Source organism: Sciurus vulgaris (assembly GCF_902686455.1).
Source record: "Sciurus vulgaris genome assembly, chromosome: 2".
Taxonomy (NCBI): Eukaryota; Metazoa; Chordata; class Mammalia; order Rodentia; family Sciuridae; genus Sciurus; species Sciurus vulgaris.
In genome coordinates, this window is record NC_136462.1 from 158,877,593 (window position 1) to 158,901,176 (window position 23,584).

Genomic DNA, 23,584 nt, shown 5'->3' on the forward strand with positions numbered 1-23,584 from the left:
CCCAATCCAACTCCTTTTAAATCTTTATCAAAGCCATGGCTAACTAACCACTTCTTGAGCTAGAAATCTGGAGGCCTATTTCAGATTCCTACACTCCTTCCCACTTTTCATAGTGGTCATCATGCCCAATCACTTTTACCTTGTCCAAATCTCCTGAAAGCCTACCCTGCCCCCCACCCCATCATTCCTGTGACACATTGCTGTAGCTCGCCATCTGGCTTAGAGAAATAGTATCTGGGTTAGCTTCCCTGGCACAAGTCTCTCTATTCTTCCCCTCTCCCTCGCAGCTCCTGGAAACCTCTTTTTAAATTAAATCAAGTCTCAATGGTTTTTGGCTTTGAAATTCCTGTCTTTACTTACTATCTTGGTAGTAGCAGAGTACAGCGATTAAAATCATGGATTTGAGAGTCAGACTTCCTCAGCTGGGTTCCCAGGTCTAGTACTTTTTGGCTTTTATTTTGTTTGTTTACCTTGGGCAAGTTATTTAACCTTACTGTGGCTCTTTTTTTTTTTTTTTTTCCACCTATAAAAGGGGGAAAAAATAGAACCTAATGGCTCATAGGGGTGCTGTGAAAAATTAAATGAATTCATCTCTGGAAAATATTTAGAATATTGCCTTCTGCATAATAATTTTTGATGGATGTTAACTATTTTTATCGCCAACATGTAAAGTCTAAATTCATTAGCAAAGTGCCTGAGGTCCTTACAGCTGGGACCTCCCCAGGTTAAATGAGGTTATTTGTAACCTTCTTGTCACTCATTGAAGTTTCCTACCTTTCATATAAAAGATCATTCCTTTATGTGAAAATGACAACAGTATTTTCTTTTTTTTTCCCTCCAACCGTGTGTGTGTGTGTGTGTGTGTGAGAGAGAGAGAGAGAGAGAGAGAGAGAGAGAGAGAGCAAGCGCAAGAGAGAGAAAGAGAGACAGAGAGAGATAGAGAGAGAGAGAGCGCAAGAGAGAGAAAGAGAGACAGAGAGAGAGAGAGAGAGAGAGAGAGAGAGAGAGAGAGAGAGAGAGAGAGAGACAGGCAGGCAGGCAGGCAGGCAGACACACTGGGGATTGAATCCAGAGGTGCTCTATCACTAAGCTCCATCCCCAGACCTTTTTTATTTTGACACAGGGTCTTGCTAAATTGCCAGACAGGCCTTGAACTTGCTATCCTCCTGCCTTAGTGGAAGATGGGATTACAGGTGTGTGCCACATGCAATCTCATATTTTGGCTAAGACAGTACTTTCTGTAATCTGATTTAGCAACATCCAAATATTTAATTTCCTAAATCTATCACTAATAGTCCAAAATCATAAACTTATAATCTATAATGCTAATAGACTCTTCTGAGGATGAAATATGAAGATGAAATATTTAAGATTTTACATTTGATTACCTACAAATAGTCAAAAAGTTCCTGCAGATAGAACAGTGGGTCACAGGGTACAGCGTGGCTTTGAGCAAGCATTACATAAAATGGCACAAACAGCACAGCCACAGAAAAAGCACAACCATCAGATCTGATGGTGTTCGCTTAACGTATATTAACAATATTTAACATCATTGTGAGCACTCTGCTCCCAAATCAAAGGTCACCATATTATGGGAAAAAAAAGTTCAAGTTAAGAGCTCAAGCCAATGAAACATTAAGCAAGTGCACCTGCATTTTTGCAGTAAATAATTCCAGTGGGGATTTCATGTTGCTGTGGATACAAGGGGAGGAACAGCTCAAAGATACTTGTAAAGCAGGGAGGGATTAGGGTATCCAGGGAAATAAGTAAAAGGTATTGCATTTCATTCCATGTTTCAGGAGGACAGCTACAAATTCAGGTCTAAACATCCTTATCCTTCAAATAAAGAGGGTCACTTTGCCAATTTATTGTGAACATGAAGAAAGAAACATAAAACTTTTCATGTTGTTTGCCATCCTGGGCAGTAGAGACCTGTCAATCTGCTAGGCAATCTGCTCAGCATTTTTTATTTTTTTGCCGATAAATACATGCACCTACATCTATATGTGACAAAGGCAGTTGAAGCTAGTAATTTAATTAACTGGTTTAATTAATGTTTCCATTTAAACAAGTAGATGATATAGAGAAAAAATAATTACAACACATCAATCTCAATATCTTAATTTGATTTATTAAAACTTCTGCTTTCTTGAATTGTCCAAAACAGTGACAAAATATTTGCTGAATGATGATAAATCCTAGCTCAAGATAGATATTTGACTGGGTATTTTACTAGTCAAAGAATAACTCAGATTTAATTCAGACTTCAGGAGGTAAGATAATGGGACACAACTAATGACAAAATGCTATGGATGGGGGTGAAAAGTTGGGAGTTATGTGAGCTTGCACTATTAGAAGAAAAACATACAACAAAACAAATCAGAAGGAAATACTTATTATAAGCATAGAGCAGATTAAGAGAAACTCAGTTTTCCCATAAAATTTAACTTTTTTCAGTATTTTTTCTGTTTAGATCACAAAAGAGACTTTTTGACATATCTTAATGCACTTACTTAATTTTTGTTCTGCTAGCAAAAATGACCTGATGGCTGCATCTCTGGCCACAAACTTGTCCAATGGCACACTCTGAACTTTGGTGGAGACCAAAGAGAGAGATCCAAAGAGGAGGGAAGGATTCCAAGAGCATCTAGAAGAAGGTGGAGGTTTTGAGGAGTAAGGTAGAGGTTAAGGACACTCTCTGTGACCCTACTTCTCTCTTCTCTTGGGTGCCATCTTGCATGGTGGGTCAGAGCTCCCCTGTTCTCATTAGTCCCTGTAGGAACCAAACGGAACCTGGAGAAAGGGGACAAGGAGAAGATCTCCTAAGCCACCTTGAGTCCAAGCTTGTGACCTAGATCAGGGGAATCTAGAATCAACACTGGACCTAATATAATGAATGAGTGTCTTCTTGGAGTGATCTGGGAGCTCTTTAGAGTAGCCAGGTACCAGGGTACTTGGGGAGAGGCATGGTAGCCAGGGTAAGGGTCTACGGTAAAGATTGAGGATTTAGAATCTCAAACGAAAAGCTTCTGTGTCTTTGCACAAAAAAATCCTTACTGAAAAAAAAAGGTAAGTGATACATTTGAAATGTCAATTGAAAAATGGAAATAATATTTGAGTTTTGGCAAAAGAGATTAAATGAAATGAATTTGAGTTTTTATTTATAATTTAGGGGAATTGATTAACAATGCTTTTATATATATATATATATATAATTTGCAGAAAAACATTAGACTTTTATATAAACTAAGCATATACAAGACATAAATGACAGGATGGCAGCTATAAAAGTCAAGTGAGAAAGCCCTGTACACAAGAAATAGCAAAACACAAGATACGAATCAATCAGTTTCATAAGACCAAATAACAATGCATTATGGGAATTCAAAAATAAGTGACATTACTTCTGGTGGGGAAGGATGAGGAAGGGCTTTATGCTTTGGGCAAATAATTGGCTATTTATAAGACTTTATTAGCACCATATGGGAAGGCTTCCTAATGCTTTTCTGATATTCCTTCTTGGGCCTCCATTCTTACCAGTGATAGTTTAAGCTGAGGCTCTTGAAATGCTTTCTACTAGGCCCAATTTAGTATGTAAATACCAGGAACATGGGGTAATGACTTCAGCTATGTAACACTAATGATAACTTAATAATTAGGCCTGTTAAACCCTAAAGTAATGATGTGACAGAAGTTATATGATTTGTAGAGAATTAGAAAATGTGGTTTGGAAAATAAGCCCATAAAAACAATTCAGCTACAATGAACAATTATAGAAGGAAATAATTTCCTTCTAGATAAGACTGCCAATTTTGAGGAAATGTCTACAGAAATGATTTCTAAATCCAGGTGCATTTCAGAATTATCTGGGGAGTCATCAAAAATATATATTCCTGGAACCCACCCTAGTCCTGCTGAATTGCAACCCCAAGAAAAGGGGTCCTGGAAATTGTATTTCTGCAACACTCTCCAACCCCACCTGAGTGGGGAACAAGAGGAACTTACACAATCTATTGCTTATGGAAAGATCACTCAACATTATCTCTAATATCTAGGAAGTTGGTTCCACAGCATCTTTCTCCACTACATGTTCTTTACAAAAAGGAAAATTTCAAAGCATTGTGTTTTTTAGTTTTTGAAACCCACATGCCTTACTATGTTAGCACTGTTGTATTATTTCTTTGAAATCTTAAAAGGACTACAGTTAGAAATAAACGTGTTCAGTAGATGGCCTGTCCTGATCCATGTCTTACCCAGTGACTCACAGAACTCCCACTCCAAAGAGAGTTAATAAGCACATGTTATGGTTTGGATCTTTAATGTCCCCCAAAGGTGCTTATGCTAAAGGTTGCATTGTGTGGTGCTACTGGGATGGGGCAGAATCTTTAGGAGGTCGACAAGGATGGAAGGAAGTTAAGTTATTGGGGATAACCTTGGAGGGGATATTGGGATCCCATCTCATCCTCTCTCTCTTTGCTTTCTGGCAGCCATAAGGTGAGCAGCTTTGCCTTATTCCAGGATTCTCATGACAATGTTTTACCTCCCCACAGGCCCAAAGCAATGGGGCCAAAAGACTGTGCCCTGAAACCTCTGAAACCATGAGCCAAAACAAACCCTCATCCTCCTTTTAAGTTGATTTTCTCAGGTGTTTTGTTATAGCAATAGAAATCTGACCAATACACCACCCTGTCACCTCTATTGAAGGGTCTCCATTCCTGTATTTTCAAGTGAGGCTCTTTCTGTGTTTTCCCTCCAAATTGCCACTCAACATCAAATGGTGTGTGTGGAGGGAGGCAGCTTGACATCTCCTTTTTGCCTTAGAGTGTAATGGGTGGGTGTTATATCCTTAATCCCTCCTCTGCAGGTAAGAGAGAAAATGGTTGGTGGATTCAGAACTGAGAAGGGGGAGTGAGGGTGCATAATTGAGAGTTTACCATCTCCTTTGTCTTTTTGGGAGAGAGACTGCAGGTGAGAAAGGTGGGGATATGGGGATGGAGATGGCAGAGCCAAGATGCCTTGAGCATAATGCATTGAAGATGGAGGGGGTCCTGGAAGGATTTTGAAAACACAGATAACTGGATCCATTCCCAGTTTCTAATGCAGTAGGTCTGGGGTAGAACCTGAGAATTTCTATTTCTAACAGGTTCCCAAATCATGTTGATGTTAGTGACCCAGAGATGACACTTTGAGAACCACCAGTGTAGAGATAGAAGACGGAGAGGATCCAGGGTTTTGAGAAGCTCCAGAAAGAAGAGTAGATTTAATATGTTTTATGAAGGAAGGATATGATCTAATTAAATATTCAAGGATCACAAGTGCAGATGTAAAGTTTTGTTGTCTTGACTTTGTTTTTTTTTTTTTTTTTTTAATGCAGAACTTTTGGACTTGGGGTGGGAAGTACAATCCGAGCCTCCTAAGACTTACATGATAAACTTGAAATTAGTGGCAGAATAGAGATGCCCAAGTGTGTCAAGATTAGGGTTTGTAAAGTCTTCAGGAAAAGGAACATGCATTGGTAGCCTATAAGGCAATGATGGTCAGTTAGAACCCTCTGAAAAGACCAGGATATGGTCCCTATAAATGTTAATTAACATGCATGGTTCAGAGGACTCTGGGCCTTCCTTAGTTTTGGTCAATAGTTAACAGGAAAATAGTGCTCCATCTAATTTTCTCTAAAATCAAGAAGTTTTGCAAAACAGAAACACCACAGAATTTTGGAGAATGTTGGGTTATTTGCTTGGTTCTCTAGATGTTAAAACAGAGATGGTAGCTATTTTAACCAAACTTCAAGGGAATATCTTACAAAGAGTCAGATGCAATCTTTGGAAATGCCTCGGACTCAACTCCAATTTTTAGAGGAAAGCATCCTCCACATTGAGAAAACTCTATCACCTCAGTCATTTCCCCCCTCTGAAAGTGAATGCTCAGCTCCCACCAGGGATCTATTTATGCAAATTAGTGGTTGGTGCCAATGTAATAAGTACTAAGTGCTAGGCATTTTGTAGATGTTTTACATATGTTACCTGATTTAACCTCCACACTAGCATAGAAGAGGGATTCTGGGGTGCTTTCCCCATTGCATATTTTCATAGGTACTGAATAATTCGCCTGGGCTCCATTAGCCATGGAGAGTACAGACTCTCTCCCTTACACCCCAGACTTACGTGACCTTTAGGTTGTGAAAGCACAGACCCCAGGTTTCTGATTCAGGTTTCTGATTCAGAATAAGACTTTTTGAGTATCTGTAATTCAAATAGGTTCTGAATAATGCTGAAGGTGCTGGTCTATAGATCACATTTTGAAAACTACTGATCTAACCTTACTTCTCTCCCAAAGTAGAAATAAAATACTATTGTTTGCAAAGACAAGGGCCCCAAATGCCATCTTTTTCTAGCAAAGGTTTCTGGTAGTGTAGCACACCTGGTGTTCTATTTACAATGGTAAGAAGGCCACAAGAGCCTTAGACACAACCTTCTCAAACCTTCATATTTTTCACCCCTTCTGTCTATACCCACATGCTTTGGTAAAGGCTAACTGTAAGACTATTGACAAGAAAGAAGACAACAAACCGAGTGAATTAAGGGATCTAAGGGTGCTCAAGCAGATGCTGTGGGGCCTTCCCGCATCACCTTGGCTTACCTGGTCACCTGCAAATGATACCACCAATGCTTTCCTGCCTCTCTCTGCTGCAGGATATTTTCTGATCATGAGAGCTGGAGGAACATGCCAGAAGAATAGCCCAGGCTGACTATGTAACCATTAGGGCAGGATCTGGTGGCTAAATAACACCCCAGCTTCCTTACCCCCCCAGATGGACCATTCTCAGGATGGAGCCTTGACCCGTATTGGTGACCCACTAATAAGAGCTTTTTTATTATTTTTACTTTTTGGCTATTCTTCCTTCTTTGTCTCACTACCCTGTTCTCTCAGTTCCTTAGGATTACTCCCAACTGAACTACTTGCACCTGAATTCTGTGTCCAGCTCGGTTTGAAGGAATGCAGAACAAGACAGGTAGTAATGTTATCAGTGAAAATTATCCAGTAGTAAATGATGAACACTAAGTAGGAGATTATGCTACTCAATTTTGGGCACCTAGTTTGCACTTTGTGACCACAAAGAATGTATTTCCTACCTAACGTTCTTAATTCCAAAAAATCACCAAGAACTGCCCCCCTGCAACACAACACACACACACACACACACACACACACACACACACACGAGAGAGAGAGAGAGACGGAGAGGAGAGGAGATGAGAGAGGAGAGAGAGAGAGAATAAGCTGAGCCCCCCCGCCCCTCAAAGAAGGCTTAATATTGTCCCCCATGATTGCTTGTCTTTCGTTCTGGGAGTGCTAAGTTAGATATGAGTGAAGTTACTCTAAAAGGAGTGGAAGTAGGTAACTTCAGTAAATGAATATACTTTCATTTAACACTAATCATATTTAAATATTGGGATCAAATTAGGAAAACCAGTTATGACTAGTGACACCAGGGAGTGTTCCTGGTCATTATTTTCTGATGGCAGGTCATCCTCTTGGGGGGACGGGGGTTGTAGGGGAAGGCTGAGCCTCTGTGCTTGACACACTCCTTCCACCTCTGGTCCCCCTCCCCAGCCACCAGATCGGCTTCTGCATCAATCCCCGAGGATCCCACAACACCATGGCAAGATGTAGCCTGCCCCTAGATTTCTGCTCCCCAGGCCCCAAGGAAAGTGGGCTTGTGTGTGTCACCATCCTTGCCACCATGCTGCTTTTCCCCTGGTGTAAACAGGGCAATCAGTGGGAACACAGGCCCTTCAATTCATGTGGCAGAGACCCACAGGACAGGACAGTTACATTCACCAACCTGTTCATGGGGGGTTAATGCAGAGATCAGCAAGGAAACTCTGACTATTTAATTAGTCACCTAATTAGTGACAGGCTGCACTGAAGGTTTCAGATGTCCTCAGACAAATGTACAGATAAAAAGCTTAATTAAGCCGCCAGCACTAGGCTGGCTGCTGCCAGTGCCCACAGCTGTGCCGGATATTGTGTGGAACCGCGCAGCCTGATAACAGGAGTTACGGTCTTTCGGCTACAATCAGAGCTTTTGAAAACATGCCTGGTCAGTTTCAAGCTATGCTTATTCACCTCAATACACTCAACTAGATGAGGGACCAATGTCTAGTTTGGGAAAATCTGTGACTTCATCCCTCGGTGGTATTATTTGGTCTTATTTTGAGCAAATTTTTCTCGGTATGGAAGTGGAAGACAACGTGAGTCTGGTTTTACAACACCCACCAGCACTTCCTGTGATTCAAATTATATATTTCTCTAGTCACACAAAGGGTCCTGGGGGCACCACCCAGGGCTGCTTTCAGGCACTGTCTTCCAGTGATTCATTTGTACATTTTTCTAGTGCCATTTTGGGCTCTGCAAGAGATTCTTTACATAAGAATTGAATTAGGAAGGATTTTTAAATAAAGGATAAAAGGAATTGCTCTAGAGTTAGAAGTAAATGCTGTAAGGCAGAACCATAGAGACACATGTGCTAGAACAGAACAGAATAATAACTGCTTCAGCCCACTGCATTTGTGCCTACGAGATAATAAAACTGTTCTTCTGTAGAGTGATGGGAAAAAAATACATGTTTGGGACTAAGGTTCTAATGAGCTTCCAGGCGATGCACCTGGTTCATGTACTGCAGAGTGAGGACAAAGGATGTAGAAATAAAAGAGATTGATTCCCAAGTATTTTATTTTTTTCGAGGCTATTGTGAATGGGGTAGTTTTCCTAATTTCTCTTTCTGAAGATTCATCACTTATGTATAAAAATGCGTTGGATTTATGGGCATTGATCTTGTAACCTGCTACTTTACTGAATTCACTTATGAGTTCTAAGAGTTTTCTGGTGGAATTTCCAGGTTCCTCTAAATATATAATCATGTCATCAGCGAACAGGGATAGTTTGAGTTCTTCTTTCCCAGTTCGTATCCCTTTAATTTCTTTGGTTTGTCTAATTGCTCTGGCCAGAGTCTCAAGAACGATGTTGAATAGAAGTGGTGAAAGAGGGCATCCCTGCCTTGTTCCAGTTTTTAGAGGCAATGCTTTCAGTTTTTCACCATTTAGAATGATATTAGCCATGGGCTTAGCATAAATGGCCTTTACAATGTTAAGGAATGTTCCCACTATCCCTATTTTTTCTAGAGCCTACAGAATGGAAGAATATCTTTGCCAATCATACTTCAGATAGAGCACTAATCTCCAGAATCTATAAAGAACTCAAAAAACTTTACTCCAGGAATTCAAATAAATCCAGTCGACAAATGGGCTAAGGAAATGAATAGACACTTCACAGAAGAGAAGATCTACAAGCAATCAACAAACATATGGAAAAATGTTCACATCTCTAGTAATAAGAGAAATGCAAATCAAAACCACCCTAAGATTCCATCTCACCCCAATTAGAATGGTGATTATCAAGAATACGAGCAACAACAGGTGTTGGCGAGGATGTGGGGAGAAAGGTACACTCATACATTGCTGGTGGGGCTGCAAATTAGTGCAGCCACTCTGGAAAGCAGTGTGGAGATTCCTTAGAAAACTTGGAATGGACCCGCCATTTGACCCAGCTATCCCACTCCTTGGCCTATACCCAAAGGACTTAAAATCAGCATACTACAGAGATACAGCCACATCAATGTTCATAGCTGCTCAATTCACAATAGCCAGACTGTGGAACCAACCTAGATGCCCTTCAATTGATGAGTGGATAAAGAAACTGTGGTATATATATACAATGGAATATTACTCAGCCATAAAGAATGATAAAATTATGGCATTTGCAGTCAAATGGATGAAATTGGAGAATATCATGCTAAGTGAGATAACCCAATCTCAAAAAGCCAAAGGACGAATGATATCGCTAATAAGTGGAGGATGACACATAATGGGGGGGAAGGAAGGGTTAGTGTTAGGGTTAGAGTTAGGGTTAGGGAGGGGGGGCAAGTATGGAGGAAGGAAGTACTGTATAGAGGGTAAAGAGGGGTGGGAGGGATGGGGGGAAGGGAAAAAATAACAGAATGAATCAAACAACATTACTCTATGTAAATTTATGATTACACAAATGGTATGCCTTTACGCCATGTACAAACAGAGAAACAACATGTATCCCATTTGTTTACAACAAAAAAAAAAAAAAAGAGGAAAAAAAAAAAAGAAATAAAAGAGAAGTTCACAGATCTGAATCCTGTAGTTTGGTTGTTTTCTTTTGTTTTTGTTTGTCATTTTTTATTTTTTTGTACCAGGGATTGAACCACATCCCCAGTCCTTGTTTATGTTTTATTTAGGAACAGGGTCTTGCTAGGTTACTTAGGGCCTCACTAAGTTGCTGAGGCTGGCTTTGAACTCATGATCCTCCTGCCTCCCAAGGTGCTGGGATTACAGGTATGCACCACTGTGCCCAGCCTGTAAAAAGACCTCTTACTCCCTTAGAAAGGCTTTTAGGCTTTATTAAAGGCTCTCCTTCCGGAACCAGTGCTGCCTTGGTGGATGACATAAGCTCTCCTGGGGATGTGGCTGTTGATCTAAGAATAGGGAGTTCACTTTTGACCTCTGTCAGGGTTGGTCAAGTACCTAAGATGGTAGCACCTTTGGGTTGGCAGGACCTAAGGATCCCATGCTGTGAACCTTCCTCAGCACAGATGAGGACAAGGCCACCCTTGGAGCCATATGCTTTCACACTGGTTGATGGCAGAGCTGGGCTTATAGCCAAGGCCAAGTTTCTTTTTTTTTTTTTTTTTTTTTCTTCCAGTGTTGTGGTTTTAAAGAAGTCTTATTAAAAGAAGTGCTGAGACTAATAATGTATATGTAACCCAGACTGCCTAAGCCAAGAACTCTCTGTCCCTAAGATCCAGGACAGCAAATGTGCACAATCCATCAATCACAAGAACTGCAATTTTAAAATAATTCAGGTCTATCACTTGAATGGCTCAGGCATCTTGAAGTACACCCATAATTCACAGTAAAATGTCTTAATATCTGTCTTTTCCTGTCCAATTCACTGGCTTCTGCAGCTCAGGGGGAGGCAGTGCTTTCTTCCTCTGTGTTCCCCACTTCAAGAGAACTCTCCTTCCCAGGTTCAGCTGGTAGGGCCCATGATGGGAAAGAAGGTTGGGACACCTGGGCAGGTGGCGCCCACAGTAGCCCCTCCTTAGCTCTCTTCTGAGTTGCTTCTGCACAGCACCCTCAGAAGACATGTGTGAGACAAAGGGGAGGGAGCAAATTGGCTGAGCCTTATCCACACCATGGATGACTCTGTATCCACCCCCTTTCTTCAAGCACCAGAGTCAGGGTCCTCCCTGGGGGTGATGGAGACTTAAAAAGATCTGAGAGCAAGACCCCTGGACACTGGGTCCAGTGCTGGAGGAGTCAGCAGAGCCAGGATTAGGCCCAGAAAGGAAGTAGATGACAGGGACTCTGGTGTGTGTCTCTAGCAAACACGTGCCATCTGTGTCACCTGGCCAGAAAGGCCCAGTCCCAGTAAGGACAAGATACCGGGTGACTCAGAAGGTGTGTCTGAGCAGATGGAAATGTGGATGGCTGAAAACTGAGGACCAGACAGAATGTTGTGCTCAAAAAAAAAAAAAAAAAAAAAGTTCTAATCCCCACCCTCCATATTCCCCTGCCATCCCCTCAGCATGGAGTTTGCTTCCTAGTGTACTGGGTGCTGACTTGGGGCAAACCACTTCAGCTCTCCCAGAAGCACCTTAGCGCTGGAGATGGAGGGATGTAACAAGGGCACAGAATTTATACAAGGACTACTTTTGGTGCTCTTTGAAAAGAGGAACAAATGTACTTTGTAATTTCTTGCATGAAAATAATATATGAAAAAGAGAGTGTGCCTGTCATGTCACCAGATGACAGAATTGCCAGAGTTTCTGGAAAAAGAGGTTACTGCACTGGGTGGGTCTCAAATGCATTTTCCAGAAATTATGATCTACTTTCTGAGTCTAATAATGCAGCCGAAGAGTACAAGGAGGGTGAGTTTTCTAAATCTTGCTTCCAAAATGTGGGTTTAGTCCTCATTGGGACTCATTTCACCTAAGTTTTGATGAAAACTATTTCTCCAATTTCATTCCAGTTCAAATCATGTATAACATTTAGTTTAAGTGGCAGCTAAACTGGTGAAGTAAAATATGCAGTAGGTTACTATGGTGACTGCTAATTTAAAATAATTAGAGAAAATAATGAGAAACTATTTCCTCTCTTAAGGATTACAGAGCTGTAAACTGATACCAGTCTATTTTTAGTGTACATAATCTCTGTAATGATGATAGAGAATTATAAGTACTTTAGAATGCTTTAAAAAGGTCTTTCTGATTGGGGAATTCAACCAACCCAGTACTTACATTAAAATTTATATTTGTCTTTATTAAATCTAAGTCAATTTCATGAAAAGAGAATTGCATGTATATCTTAATGTAATCATTTAAAATAAAATGTTATGATTAAGTATAAAGCCAAATTAAGATTTAAGACCTGTTTATAATCATTTTTTGACTTCCCTAATTTCACTACTCTACCCTGAAAATTCATCATTCAACAGTGGTTGCATAAGACTTGCTGTTCAGAAATCTTAGATGAAGGTAACCAACAGAACAAGCCCTCAAACTACAGTATGCTACACATAGGAAAATAAATATTCCACAGTACTTCTCATTATTTCATTCTTAGATGGAAATATTGCCACAAACTGGCCACAATATTTAAGCATGTGGACTCTATTGCTAACTTCAATAATGGTATGCATTTTATTTCTGTTTAACAAAGGATATGTCCCAAAGAATTGAACAAATTGACTAGAAACTGAAAAAAATCACTCAGTTCTTTCTTTACCTGGTTAACGTGATATCAAATGAAGAATATCATCATTCAGGGTTAGCTCATCTTCATGATATCCAGACATAAGGGCCACATAAGGGTCATTTTTCTTATTCCTTTTCTTATCCATCCTCTCATAGGCCCCACCTATCATTCTTGGGCTCCTAACTTTGTTGATTTGATGGGCTGCATCTCTCATGTAACTCTGAGCACCTGTAGTTTTGAACAGTAGCTAAAGTTTTTCAAGTGATATTTTTTATTTTTGTTTTTGTTTTTTTATTGTTTGCTCTATTTAGTTAAACATGACAGCAGAATACATTTTGATTCATTGTACACAATGAAGTATAACTTTTCATTTCTCTCTTTTTCATTTTTCTTTCATTTTGTACATGATGTAGATAGAGTAACATCATTTATGTAATCATACATGTACATAGGGCAATGATGTTTGTCTCATTCTACCATCTTTCCTACACCCTGCCTCCTCCCCTCCCCTCATTTTCCTCTACACAATTCAATGTTCCTCCATTCTTCCCTGACGCCCTTCCCTTCCCATTATGTATCAGCCTCCACTTATCAGAGAAAACATTTGGCCTTTAGTTATTTGTGGTTTGGCTTATTTCACTTAGCATGATATGCTCCAACTCCATCCATTTACCAGTAAATGCCATAATTTTATTCTTCTTTGTGGCTGAGTAATATTCCATTCTGTATCTATACCACAGTTTCTTTATCCATTAATCTGTTGAAGGATGCCTAGGTTGGTTCCATAGTTTGACAATTGTGAATTGAGCTGCTAATAGACATTGATGTGGTTGCGTCACAGTAGTATGCTGACTTTAAATCCTTTGGGTATAAACCAAGGAGTGGGATAGCTGGGTCAAATGGTGCGTCCATTCCAAGTTTTCTGAGGAATCTCCATACTGCTTTCCAGAGTGGCTGCACCAATTTGCAACCCCACCAGCAATGTATGAATGTACCTTTTTCCCCACATCTTCTCCACCACCTATCATTGCTTATATTCTTGATAAAGGCATTCTAATCAGAGTGAGATGAAATCTTAGAGTAGTTTTGATTTACTTTTCTCTAATTACTAGAGATATTGAGCATTTTTTCATATATCTGTTGACTGTATATCTTCTGTGAAGTGTGAGTTCAGTTCCTTAGCCCATTTATTGATTGGGTTATTTTGTATTTTTGGTGTAAAGTTATTTTTTTAGTTCTTTATAAATTCTGGAGATTAGTGCTGTATCTGAAGTGCATGCAGTAAAGATTTTCTCCCACTCTGTAGGCCCTCTCTTCAAATTATTGATTGTTTTCTTTGCTGAGAAAAAGCTTTTTAGTTTAAATTCATCCCATTTATTGATTCTTGCTTTTATTTCTTGCTCTTTGGGAGTCTTGTTAAGGAAGTCTACTCCTAAACTGACATGATGAACATTTGGGCCTAATTTTTCTTCTATTTGGTGCAGGATCTCTGGTCTATTTCCTAGGACCTTGATCCATTTTGAGTTGAGTTTTGTACAGAGTGGGAGATAGGGATTTAGTTTCATTTTGCTGCATATGGATTTCCAGTTTTCCCAGCACCACTTGTTGAAGAGGTTTTCTTTTCTCCATTGTATGTTTTTGTCTAGTGTGAGATAACTGTACTTATGTGGGTTTGTTTCTGTGTCCTCTATTCTGCACCATTGGTCTATGTGTGTCTGTTTTGGTGCCAATACCATGCCATTTTTGTTACGGTTGCTCTGTAGTATAGTTTAAGGTCTGGTATTGTGATATCTCCTGCTTCACTCTTCCTGTTAAGGGTTGCTTTGGCTATTCTGGGTCTCTTATTTTTCCAAATGAATTTCATGATTGCTTTCTCCATTTCTGTAAGGTATATCATTGGGATTTTAATTGGAATTGCATTGAATCTGTTTAACATTTTTAGTATGGTCATTTTGACAATATTAATTCTGCCTGTCCAAGAACATGGGAAATCTTTCCATCTTCTAAGGTTTTCCTTAATTTCTTTCTTTAGTGTTCTTTAGTGTTTAGTTTTCATTGTAGAGGTCTTTCACCTCTTTTGCTAGGTTGATTCCCAAGTATTTTATTTTTTTCGAAGCTATTGTGAATGGAGTAGTTTTCCTAATTTCTCTTTCAGAGGATTCATCACTTATGAGTAGAAATGCTTTAGATTTATGAGTGTTGATTTTATATCCTGCTACTTTGCTGAATTCATTTATTAGTTCTACAAGTTTTTTGGTGGAATGTTTTGGATCCTCTAAATATAGAATCAGGCTGTTGGCAAATAGTGATAGTTTGAGGTCTTTTCCTATTTGTATCCCTTTAATTTCTTTGGTCTGTCTAATTGCTCTGGCTGGAGTTTCAAAGATGATGTTGAATAGAAGTGGTAAAAGAGGGCATTGACAAATTTCTAGAGACATATGATCCACTCAAACTGAATCAGGAGGACATACACAATTTAAACAGATCAATTTCAAGCAATGAAATAGAAGAAGTCATCAAATCCTACCAACCAAGAAAAGTCCAGGACCAGACAGATCCTCAGTGGAGTTATATAAAACCTTCAAAGAAGAACTAATACCAATACTCCTCAAAGTATTCCATGAAATAGAAAAGGAGGGAACCCTTCCAAACTCATTCTATGAAACTAGAATAACCCTGATACCAAAAGCAGACCAAGACACATCAAGGAAAGAAAGCTTCAGACCAATATCCCTGATGAACATGGATGCAAAAATTCTTAACAAATTAACAATTCTTAACAATTCTGGCAAATTGCATACTAAAACATATTAAAAAGATAGTACACCATGATCAAGTGGGGTTCATCCCAGGGATGCAAGGTTGGTTCAACATCTGGAAATCAACAAATGTAATTCATCACACCAATAGACTTAAAGTTAAGAATCATCTGATCATTTCAGTAGATGCAGAAAAAGTATTTGATAAAATACAGCACCCCTTCATGCTCAAAACACTAGAGAAAATAGGAATAGTAGGAATATACCTCCACATTGTAAAGGCTATCTATTCTAAGCCCAAGACCAATATCATTCTAAATGGAGAAAAACTGAAAGCATTCTATCTCATGTGATCTTGAGCAAATGACTTGGGGGAAAAAATTGGCTTTTTGTGTATGTGCACAGTGCTGGGGATTGAACCCAGGGCTTGGCACATACTTGGACAGTGTTCTTACTACAGAGATATTCTGTCAGCCCCAAACGGGCTTTTTAAATTTAGAGTTCTGTTGTCTCTCTAAGTATGGGTCTTTTAAAACATCTATGAGAATCTGAAAGAGTAAATGAGGGACAGTTAATTTGTAGAGGGATGCAGCTAAATAGAAGGAACAACTTCTAATGTTCTATAGCATGGTTCAGTAACTATGGTTGACAACAATTTAATTGTGTATTTCCAAATAATAGAAAAGATGTTGAATGCTCTCATTAGATATGCCAATTATATAATAACAATTGCCTTGTTATTATATAAGTGTATTGAAATATCACACTATACCACATAAATAGGTACAACTACTGTACCAATTATAATTAAAATCTACTTTTAAAAAGAGTAAAAGAGGAAATTGAGTCTGAGAGAGGTTAGGCAACACACAGGGTTTCATATCAGGTCCTGGCCACGTCAGGGCGTGATCCCAAGTTCTTGAACTCCAACCCAGAGTTCTTCCCATTAAAGAGATACTGAAATCCAATGAGCAGATGGAAAGAGATTGGAAAAACTGGGAATCCTTTGGAATCACCTATCAGGAAAACAGGCTCTGAAAGGAAACCTGGCTTAGTGCCATGGGGTTAGTGCCATGAGAGCAGCATTAGAAGAGATGTGCAGGCCTCCATTCTCCTTGAAGGGTTTTATCCTGATCTTCTCTAAAGGGTTTTACACAAACTACCAGGTTGGAAGAGAGGTCCTTGCTGGTCTGCCACTTTTGAATGCCAATTTGTGATGCATGAAGTGAAAACTAGCTCCTAAAACTGACTGATTATCTGGAACACCTGTTAAGTACAGGTTCTAGACTCTTCCCAGGGGCTCCTGACTCTGCATGTCTGGTGTGGGTTCTGAGAATCTGCATCTTTAACAGATGTTCCATGTGGTTCTTATAATCTGGAGAGTAATGGAAACACTCATATAGAAGGAAACCAGAAAACACTTTTCTGGAAAGAGTCAGTACCTATTTTAGGCATTGTAGGCCATATGATCTTCTTGTTGCTACTTGAATCCACCTATGTAGTATGAAAATGGCCACAGACACTACTTAAATAAATTAGTGTGGCTGTGTTCCAAGGAAGCTTCATTCACAAAAGCAGGTGGCAAGCCAGATTTGGCTTGGGGGCTATAGTTTTCTACCCTCGCTCCTCAGGCTAGGATATTCCACTGTTTCACTAATCCACCTAGGCAAAATTGTGTGGTGAAAGACAGACTTCAGTCTGTCTTGTCAAGGGACTCTCTTGAGGTGTAGAAAGAAAATTACTATAAATAAGTAAATATAACAAAACAACTCACCAAAATACCAATGTCTCTAGGAAGGAAATTCCAACAGTGGATGCACCAACCACAACAATCCTGGCATTGACAGTTATTTTAGGTTCCAATGTTAGTTTTCTGTTCGTGTGATTCAAGGCATAACTCAACTAGAAAAAAAAAAGTAGAGAGAGACTTGAAGAAAATGCAACTGAGTCAGCACCCCCAGATTTGTAATTATATGGAATAATTGAATGAGAATGCCGCTGGCAAAGCAAACCTATGTGTCAGTCATGGCAAAATGTATGGGAAGGCATTTTTAAGCAATTAATGGAAGAATACACTAATATGCCTAACACCTAGGTTGGGTCATAAAAAAAATATGCTTGATTTGGATGCTGTTGTTTTACAGCAGAGAGATGTTTCCTATAGAACTGAAATGCTTCATGATTAGAGATGAAAAGGTAAATGATCTTACAATTACACAACAAAGCCACTTCCTAAGATTCTGCAGTTCCTTGAAATGTCTCAGGGTTTTCCTGACCAAGGTTTTCCTGACACTTTCAAGTGAATATTATTTTAGTTGGGTACTTGAAGACCAGTATTAACTTATTCATTTCTGTGTCACTCACATTACTACTTAACATGGTACCTGGTAGACAGTCAGCCCTCAATAATACTTCTTGAATGACAAACATGTGTTGAATGAGAAGGGTCATTCAGTGTTTCAGCTACCTCTGGGTATTTGAAAGCACAAAAGACTCTAAGTAGTACAGAAGGTAATTGGTGATCCCTTTAATGCCCATGTTTGCAAAAATTACCTGGATTCGTTTTTGATTTTCTTCCCTAAAGAAGTTTCAGTGGATGCATTAGAATGTATAAATAAAGATTTTACAAAAGTCAGAAGCCTCTAAATTCTAGTAGGTTAAGCCTACTTTTTGTTTTCTTAAAATCCTCATATTCCAGGAGCTGAGATTCCCATAAATTAATGTTTGCAGAGTACTATTTTAAGTGGGGCTCCCACCTACCTTCCAGTGCTTTAGGTGGTGGCATGGATGTGACCTTATAGTTCGCCACTTACCAGATAGCATCTAAGATTGGGAGGATAAATCCCTTCTCTCTAGCTCTGGATAGTCTAGCCACATAGAGATAGAAAACTATCTCGAGCCAAATAACTTAAATGAATAGGAATATAAAACGAGGTTGATGGTGCCTCTCAGAATCTCATTCATTCTCTACTCCCACCTTTAATTTGGCACACCATGGATCTGGGAAGAGACTGGATTCACTCCCATCTTCAAGAAGGGTACTAAGTCCAAAATCCCACTCTCCTTGCTCAACAACTGGTCCAGGATGGACATGTGATTCATCAGGTTGGCCTAATCAGAGTGAAGCCCAGGATTTTTGTATGATGATCGCAGAAAACCATCCAGCTTTGGTAGGGTTGCAGATGTGAAGACTGAATGGTTACAGTCATCATGCCACCAAGATAAAAACCATCCTGGGTTCAAGAGAATCGGAGAACAAGAATTCTTTTCAAACCCTGCCCGAAGCCCATGCACTCTTCAGTTATATGAACAATACATATCATCAGACATTGCCACTGTAGTGCTCACAGCAAACCACTCCAGAATGCATTGGCTTAAAACAAGTGTCACTTACGCTCACTCATAAAACTCTGGGTCAGCTGGAAGCAGGCTGGGCATGGCTCCAATATGAAACTTCCACATCTGCCTCACCTCTCTCATTTGTGATGAGAGAGTGCTGGGGCACCTTCTTCTCATGGCAAATGTGGGAGTACAAGAAAGGTAACTGAAAATAAGCAATGCTTCCTATGCCTGGCTGAAGAAGTCATGGGGTAGAGCCCACTGTCCACGAAGTGGGTAAATATACTCACCTCTAGGGGGAGGAACCTTAAAGTCACACCACAAAGGGCACAGCCAAAGCAAGGGATGGAAGGTGAGAAGAATGAGGAAGCCCACATTTTCTCAATTGTTTAGGCCAGTTTGTTTCTTTTACATGAAAACATCCTAGATTGATATACTTTCTAAATGAAAATAATGAATATGCCTTTGGGGTGAAAAGTTGGAGGCTTTTCAGATAAAATGTCAGCTCTGATCAGTTCTACAAGAATTTCCCAGGTCAGTGAGGAGCTGTGCAAAAATTCTTGCTCATACTGGTTTATGTGGGTGTCCTGGTGATTCCAAGATAAGCAGGCAACAAGAAATTCACTCTAGCCAGCCTTGGGCTTGGTGGTGTAGAGTAAGGAAGGTAGGAAGTATGTGAGCTACTACAGTGGCATCTAATTCACAGATTTTAAATGCAAGCATCTTAACAGAGGTCAGAAATCAAGATTCTTTCCATAAGGAGGTGCATTCAGACATTCTCCTCTGCTGTCAGAGCTAACGTTGAAACATGGGCAGTAATGAAATTCCCTGGTAAAGAATTATACCTCATTTGTGAAACAGCTCCAGTATCAAGGATACAAAGGCGGCTGGGGAACAGAACAGAATGGCTTTTGTTTCCTGCACAATAGCTTTAACACCAACAGCTGCCAGGCCTCAGAAATCACCTTTCTAACTGCTAAATACACAAAGTGGCCTCCGGTGTCAAGAGTTAGAGATCTGTACCAATGATGGTGGGTGTCTCAGGATCAGGCATCACAATGATGCACAGTACACTCAGTTTTGTGCTGGGTTTTAAATAAAAGCATATCTATCGTCAGATATGATAAAATAGTCTGACCCAAAATAATCACATTATTTTGGTACTAGATACACTTTTTACATGTCTTAAAAAAAAATCTTCCCACCCCACAAACCTTTTAATGACAATGGTAAATGAAGATGGCTTCGGCTGCTGGCTTATTTTGCTCCTTAGCAGGAAGTACAAACTATTTTCAATGAAAGCAAAGTATTTCCTTCCTTTATATTCCTTCAAACCACAGGTTTTCATGGGAAAGACAAACAATATAAAAGACCCTCTCAGATATGCCAGCTTGTCCTTTTCTTGGTCTGAACATCTACCAAAAACAATGTCCCATGCATGGGGAGAGCTTGTTTGGATTCTGAGTTCCTTAATGGTAAAATAAAAAGAAAAATCCTATCTATTAACTCGTATTTTATAGACAGAAATTGTGCCTTGTAATAGTGAATTGTTTCAAAGATTGAACAGAGGGGACTATAAGCTATTTATCTACATACCATACCAATGATAACATGAATGAACAATCAGTCTCTTCCATATTCTTTCCAGACATTTCTGATTCTATTTTCTAATGATGCCAAGTTAGCATTTTAGACAAAGGGATGATTTTCAATGCAGAAATCAATATGTACCCCAGCAAGAAAGAATATCATATATTGTGATGTATAAGATGAACTTTTAAGGTTAAAAGAAATGTTTCTTAAAACTGACGTTTATTTTAAGTCCTTTGAGTATAAACCGAGGGGTGGGATAGCTGGGTCAAATGGTGGTTCCATTCCAAGTTTTCTGAGGAATCTCTATACTGCTTTCCATAATGGTTGCACCAATTTGCATTCCCACCAGTAATGCATCTTTTCCCCCACATCCTCGCCAACATTTATTGTTGCTTATATTCCTGCTAACTGCCATTCTGATTGGAGTGAGATGAAATCTTAAGAGTAATTTTGATTTGTAATCAAATCAAATTTTGTAATTTTGATTTGCATTTTTTCATATATATTTGTTGATCAATTGTACATCTTCTGTGAAGTGAGGACTTAAAATCAGCATACTACAGTGGTGCAGCCATATCAATGTTTATAGCAGCACAATCACAATAGCTAAACTATGGAACTAACCTAAGTGTTCTTCAAAAGATGAATGCATAAAGAAAATGTGGTATTATACTACTCAGCCATAAAGAAGAATGAAATTATAGCATTTGCTGGTAAATGGATGGAGTTGGAGAATATCATGCTAAGTGAAATAAGCCAAACCCAAAAAAAACCAAAGGCTGAATGTTTTCTCTGATATTCAGATGCTAATTCACAATAGGGGTTGGGGGGGCATTAGGGAAGATTAGGTAGAGGGGAGTGAAGGGAGGGGAAGGGGTATGGGGGAAGGAAGGATAGTAGAGCAAAACAGACATTATTACTTCATGTGCATGTATGATTTAATGACCAATGTGATCCTACAATATGTGCAATCAGAAAAATGAGAAGTTGTACTCCATTTATGTATGATTTATCAAAATACATAAATGCATTCTAATTTTATATAACTAGTTAGAACAAATAAAAAATTAAATTTAAAAAACCCTGATGTTGATGCTTGTAATGAGTTTAAAATACATGCAAACCTTACATTTCATCCCTCAGATAGGAAAGGAAAGTAATAATATGGGACATTCCTGTTAGGAAATTCTAAAATCGAGTTTGGGGTCTGAGGGAGATGACATTTCCCAGGAAAAGAGATGGTAAAGGTTTGTTGGAAGGGGAGAGGTGTTGAGATGAGAAAATTGGGAATAGAAGAGAGCAGGTATTTAAGTTTTAACCTCTTTACTTGTAATTTCCCTTGAGTTTCTGAGAACAGAAGACTGTACAAGTGTGTGATGAGTCTTCCATGGTAGTGTTTGGTCACTTTTATTTATTTAATTGGTTTGTCAGCCACACTCCAGTAGACTTACTTGTTCCTGGAGGTCAGGAGTTACATCTTTGTTTTTTAGGCATTTGTTTTATTGTATCTGAACACATCCTGGCATACATTTTGGGGCATTTAACAAATGGTGAAAGAATAGATATATTAGCTTTGCATTTCTTGAGTCCCTTTTAAAGGGTGTTGATGTAATTTCTAATATCCATGATTATTTTAATTGGTTCTTTTCTAGTTCTTTAAATAACCAAACAAGGGATTTAGATATATTTAGTACTATTTGAAGTTAAAATTGGTATTATTAGTAAAAATGATGTTGATATGCATACTTGGTTGAATTTATGCCATGACTCACATACATTTATCAAGAAACCTCAAATACATAATTTTGAATTTTATGCATGTTACCTGTTCTATGTCTATAGAAATTGGCCAAATATAGTTTCATCTGATACACATAGGCCTGATTTCCACATTTCTACATCTGCTCTGGTTTCTTCACTGTACTTAGAATCTGAGTTACAATGATCATGAAAGCATTATTGAAAGTCCATTTCAGCAAATCCAAGATGGTGGACTAGTGGGTGACTGCATCTCCCGCCGCTCCAGAACTCAGGATTCAGGAAGAGGAGGTATTGAGAGACTCAGACCAACATATAGCTGCGGGGTGAGTCTCTCCCACTGGGTGAACAGGCCCGGAGAGGGGGCAACTTCTCAGAGCAGGACAGGGCAGCAAGAGTCTTCCCCAAGCAGCCCTGCTCTCTCCAGCGGCAGGTGCAATCCACAGCCAGCTTCTAGGAGCAGGCCCACCCAGTGAGAGCTTTTCCACACAGAGCCAACCCCAAGCCCTGAACCCAGTAGCAGGCCCTGCCCGTAGGCAGTTTCTGGGACCAGGGCAGGGCAGCAAGAGACTTCCCCAAGCAGCCCTGCTCCCTCCCACGGCAGGCCCAGTCCACAGTCCAGTTCTCAGAGCAGGCCCGCCCAGTGAGAGCTTTTCCACACAGAGCCAACCCCAAGCCCTGAACCCAGCGGCGGGCCTCAGCCTGCAGGCGGCTTCTGGGACCAAGGCAGGATAGGGAGAGGCTCTCCCCGGAGCAGCCTGGCTCTCTCAGGGGGGGCAGGCCCTGTCTATAGCCAGCTTCTAGGAGCAGGACCGCCCAGTGAGAGGATTTCCACGCAGAACCAGCCCCCAGCCCTGGACCCAATAGCAGGCCAGGGGCAGCTTTCTTCAGAAGCACTGCATTATCAAATTCCTCCAAGATTTCAGGCTACTGAAGGCTGGGAAGTGTTATACTGGAAATCCAGGGACACTATAAGCCAATAGAGGAAATCTGCAATATCTCAGAGTCCCACTGATATCTGACCAATATGAGAAAACAAAGGAAGAAATGTCCCAAACAAACCTAGATACTATATCAATAAAACCCAATGCAGAAGAAATGTCAGAAGAAATGTCAGAAAGGGAGTTCAGAATGTACATAATTAAAATGACCAGGGAAGCAAACAAGGAGATGAAAGAGCAAATGCAGGCATTGAAGAAAGAGATGAAAGAGCAAATGCAGGCATTAAATGATCGCAACAATCAACAGATAAAAGACCAAATACAGGAAGCAAGAGATCATTTCAAT

The 23,584-nt window shown here is 39.7% G+C and overlaps 1 protein-coding gene across 1 annotated transcript in view; it reads right to left on the bottom strand.

The window, feature by feature from the left end:
* Positions 1–23,584, bottom strand: part of CFAP61 (cilia and flagella associated protein 61) — a 281,876-nt gene that overhangs the window by 112,305 nt on the left and 145,987 nt on the right. Inside the window, exon 18 of the mRNA XM_079124251.1 lies at positions 17,382–17,509. Coding sequence (XP_078980377.1) covers positions 17,382–17,509 — 128 coding nt within the window. The remainder of the gene's footprint in view (positions 1–17,381; positions 17,510–23,584) is intronic.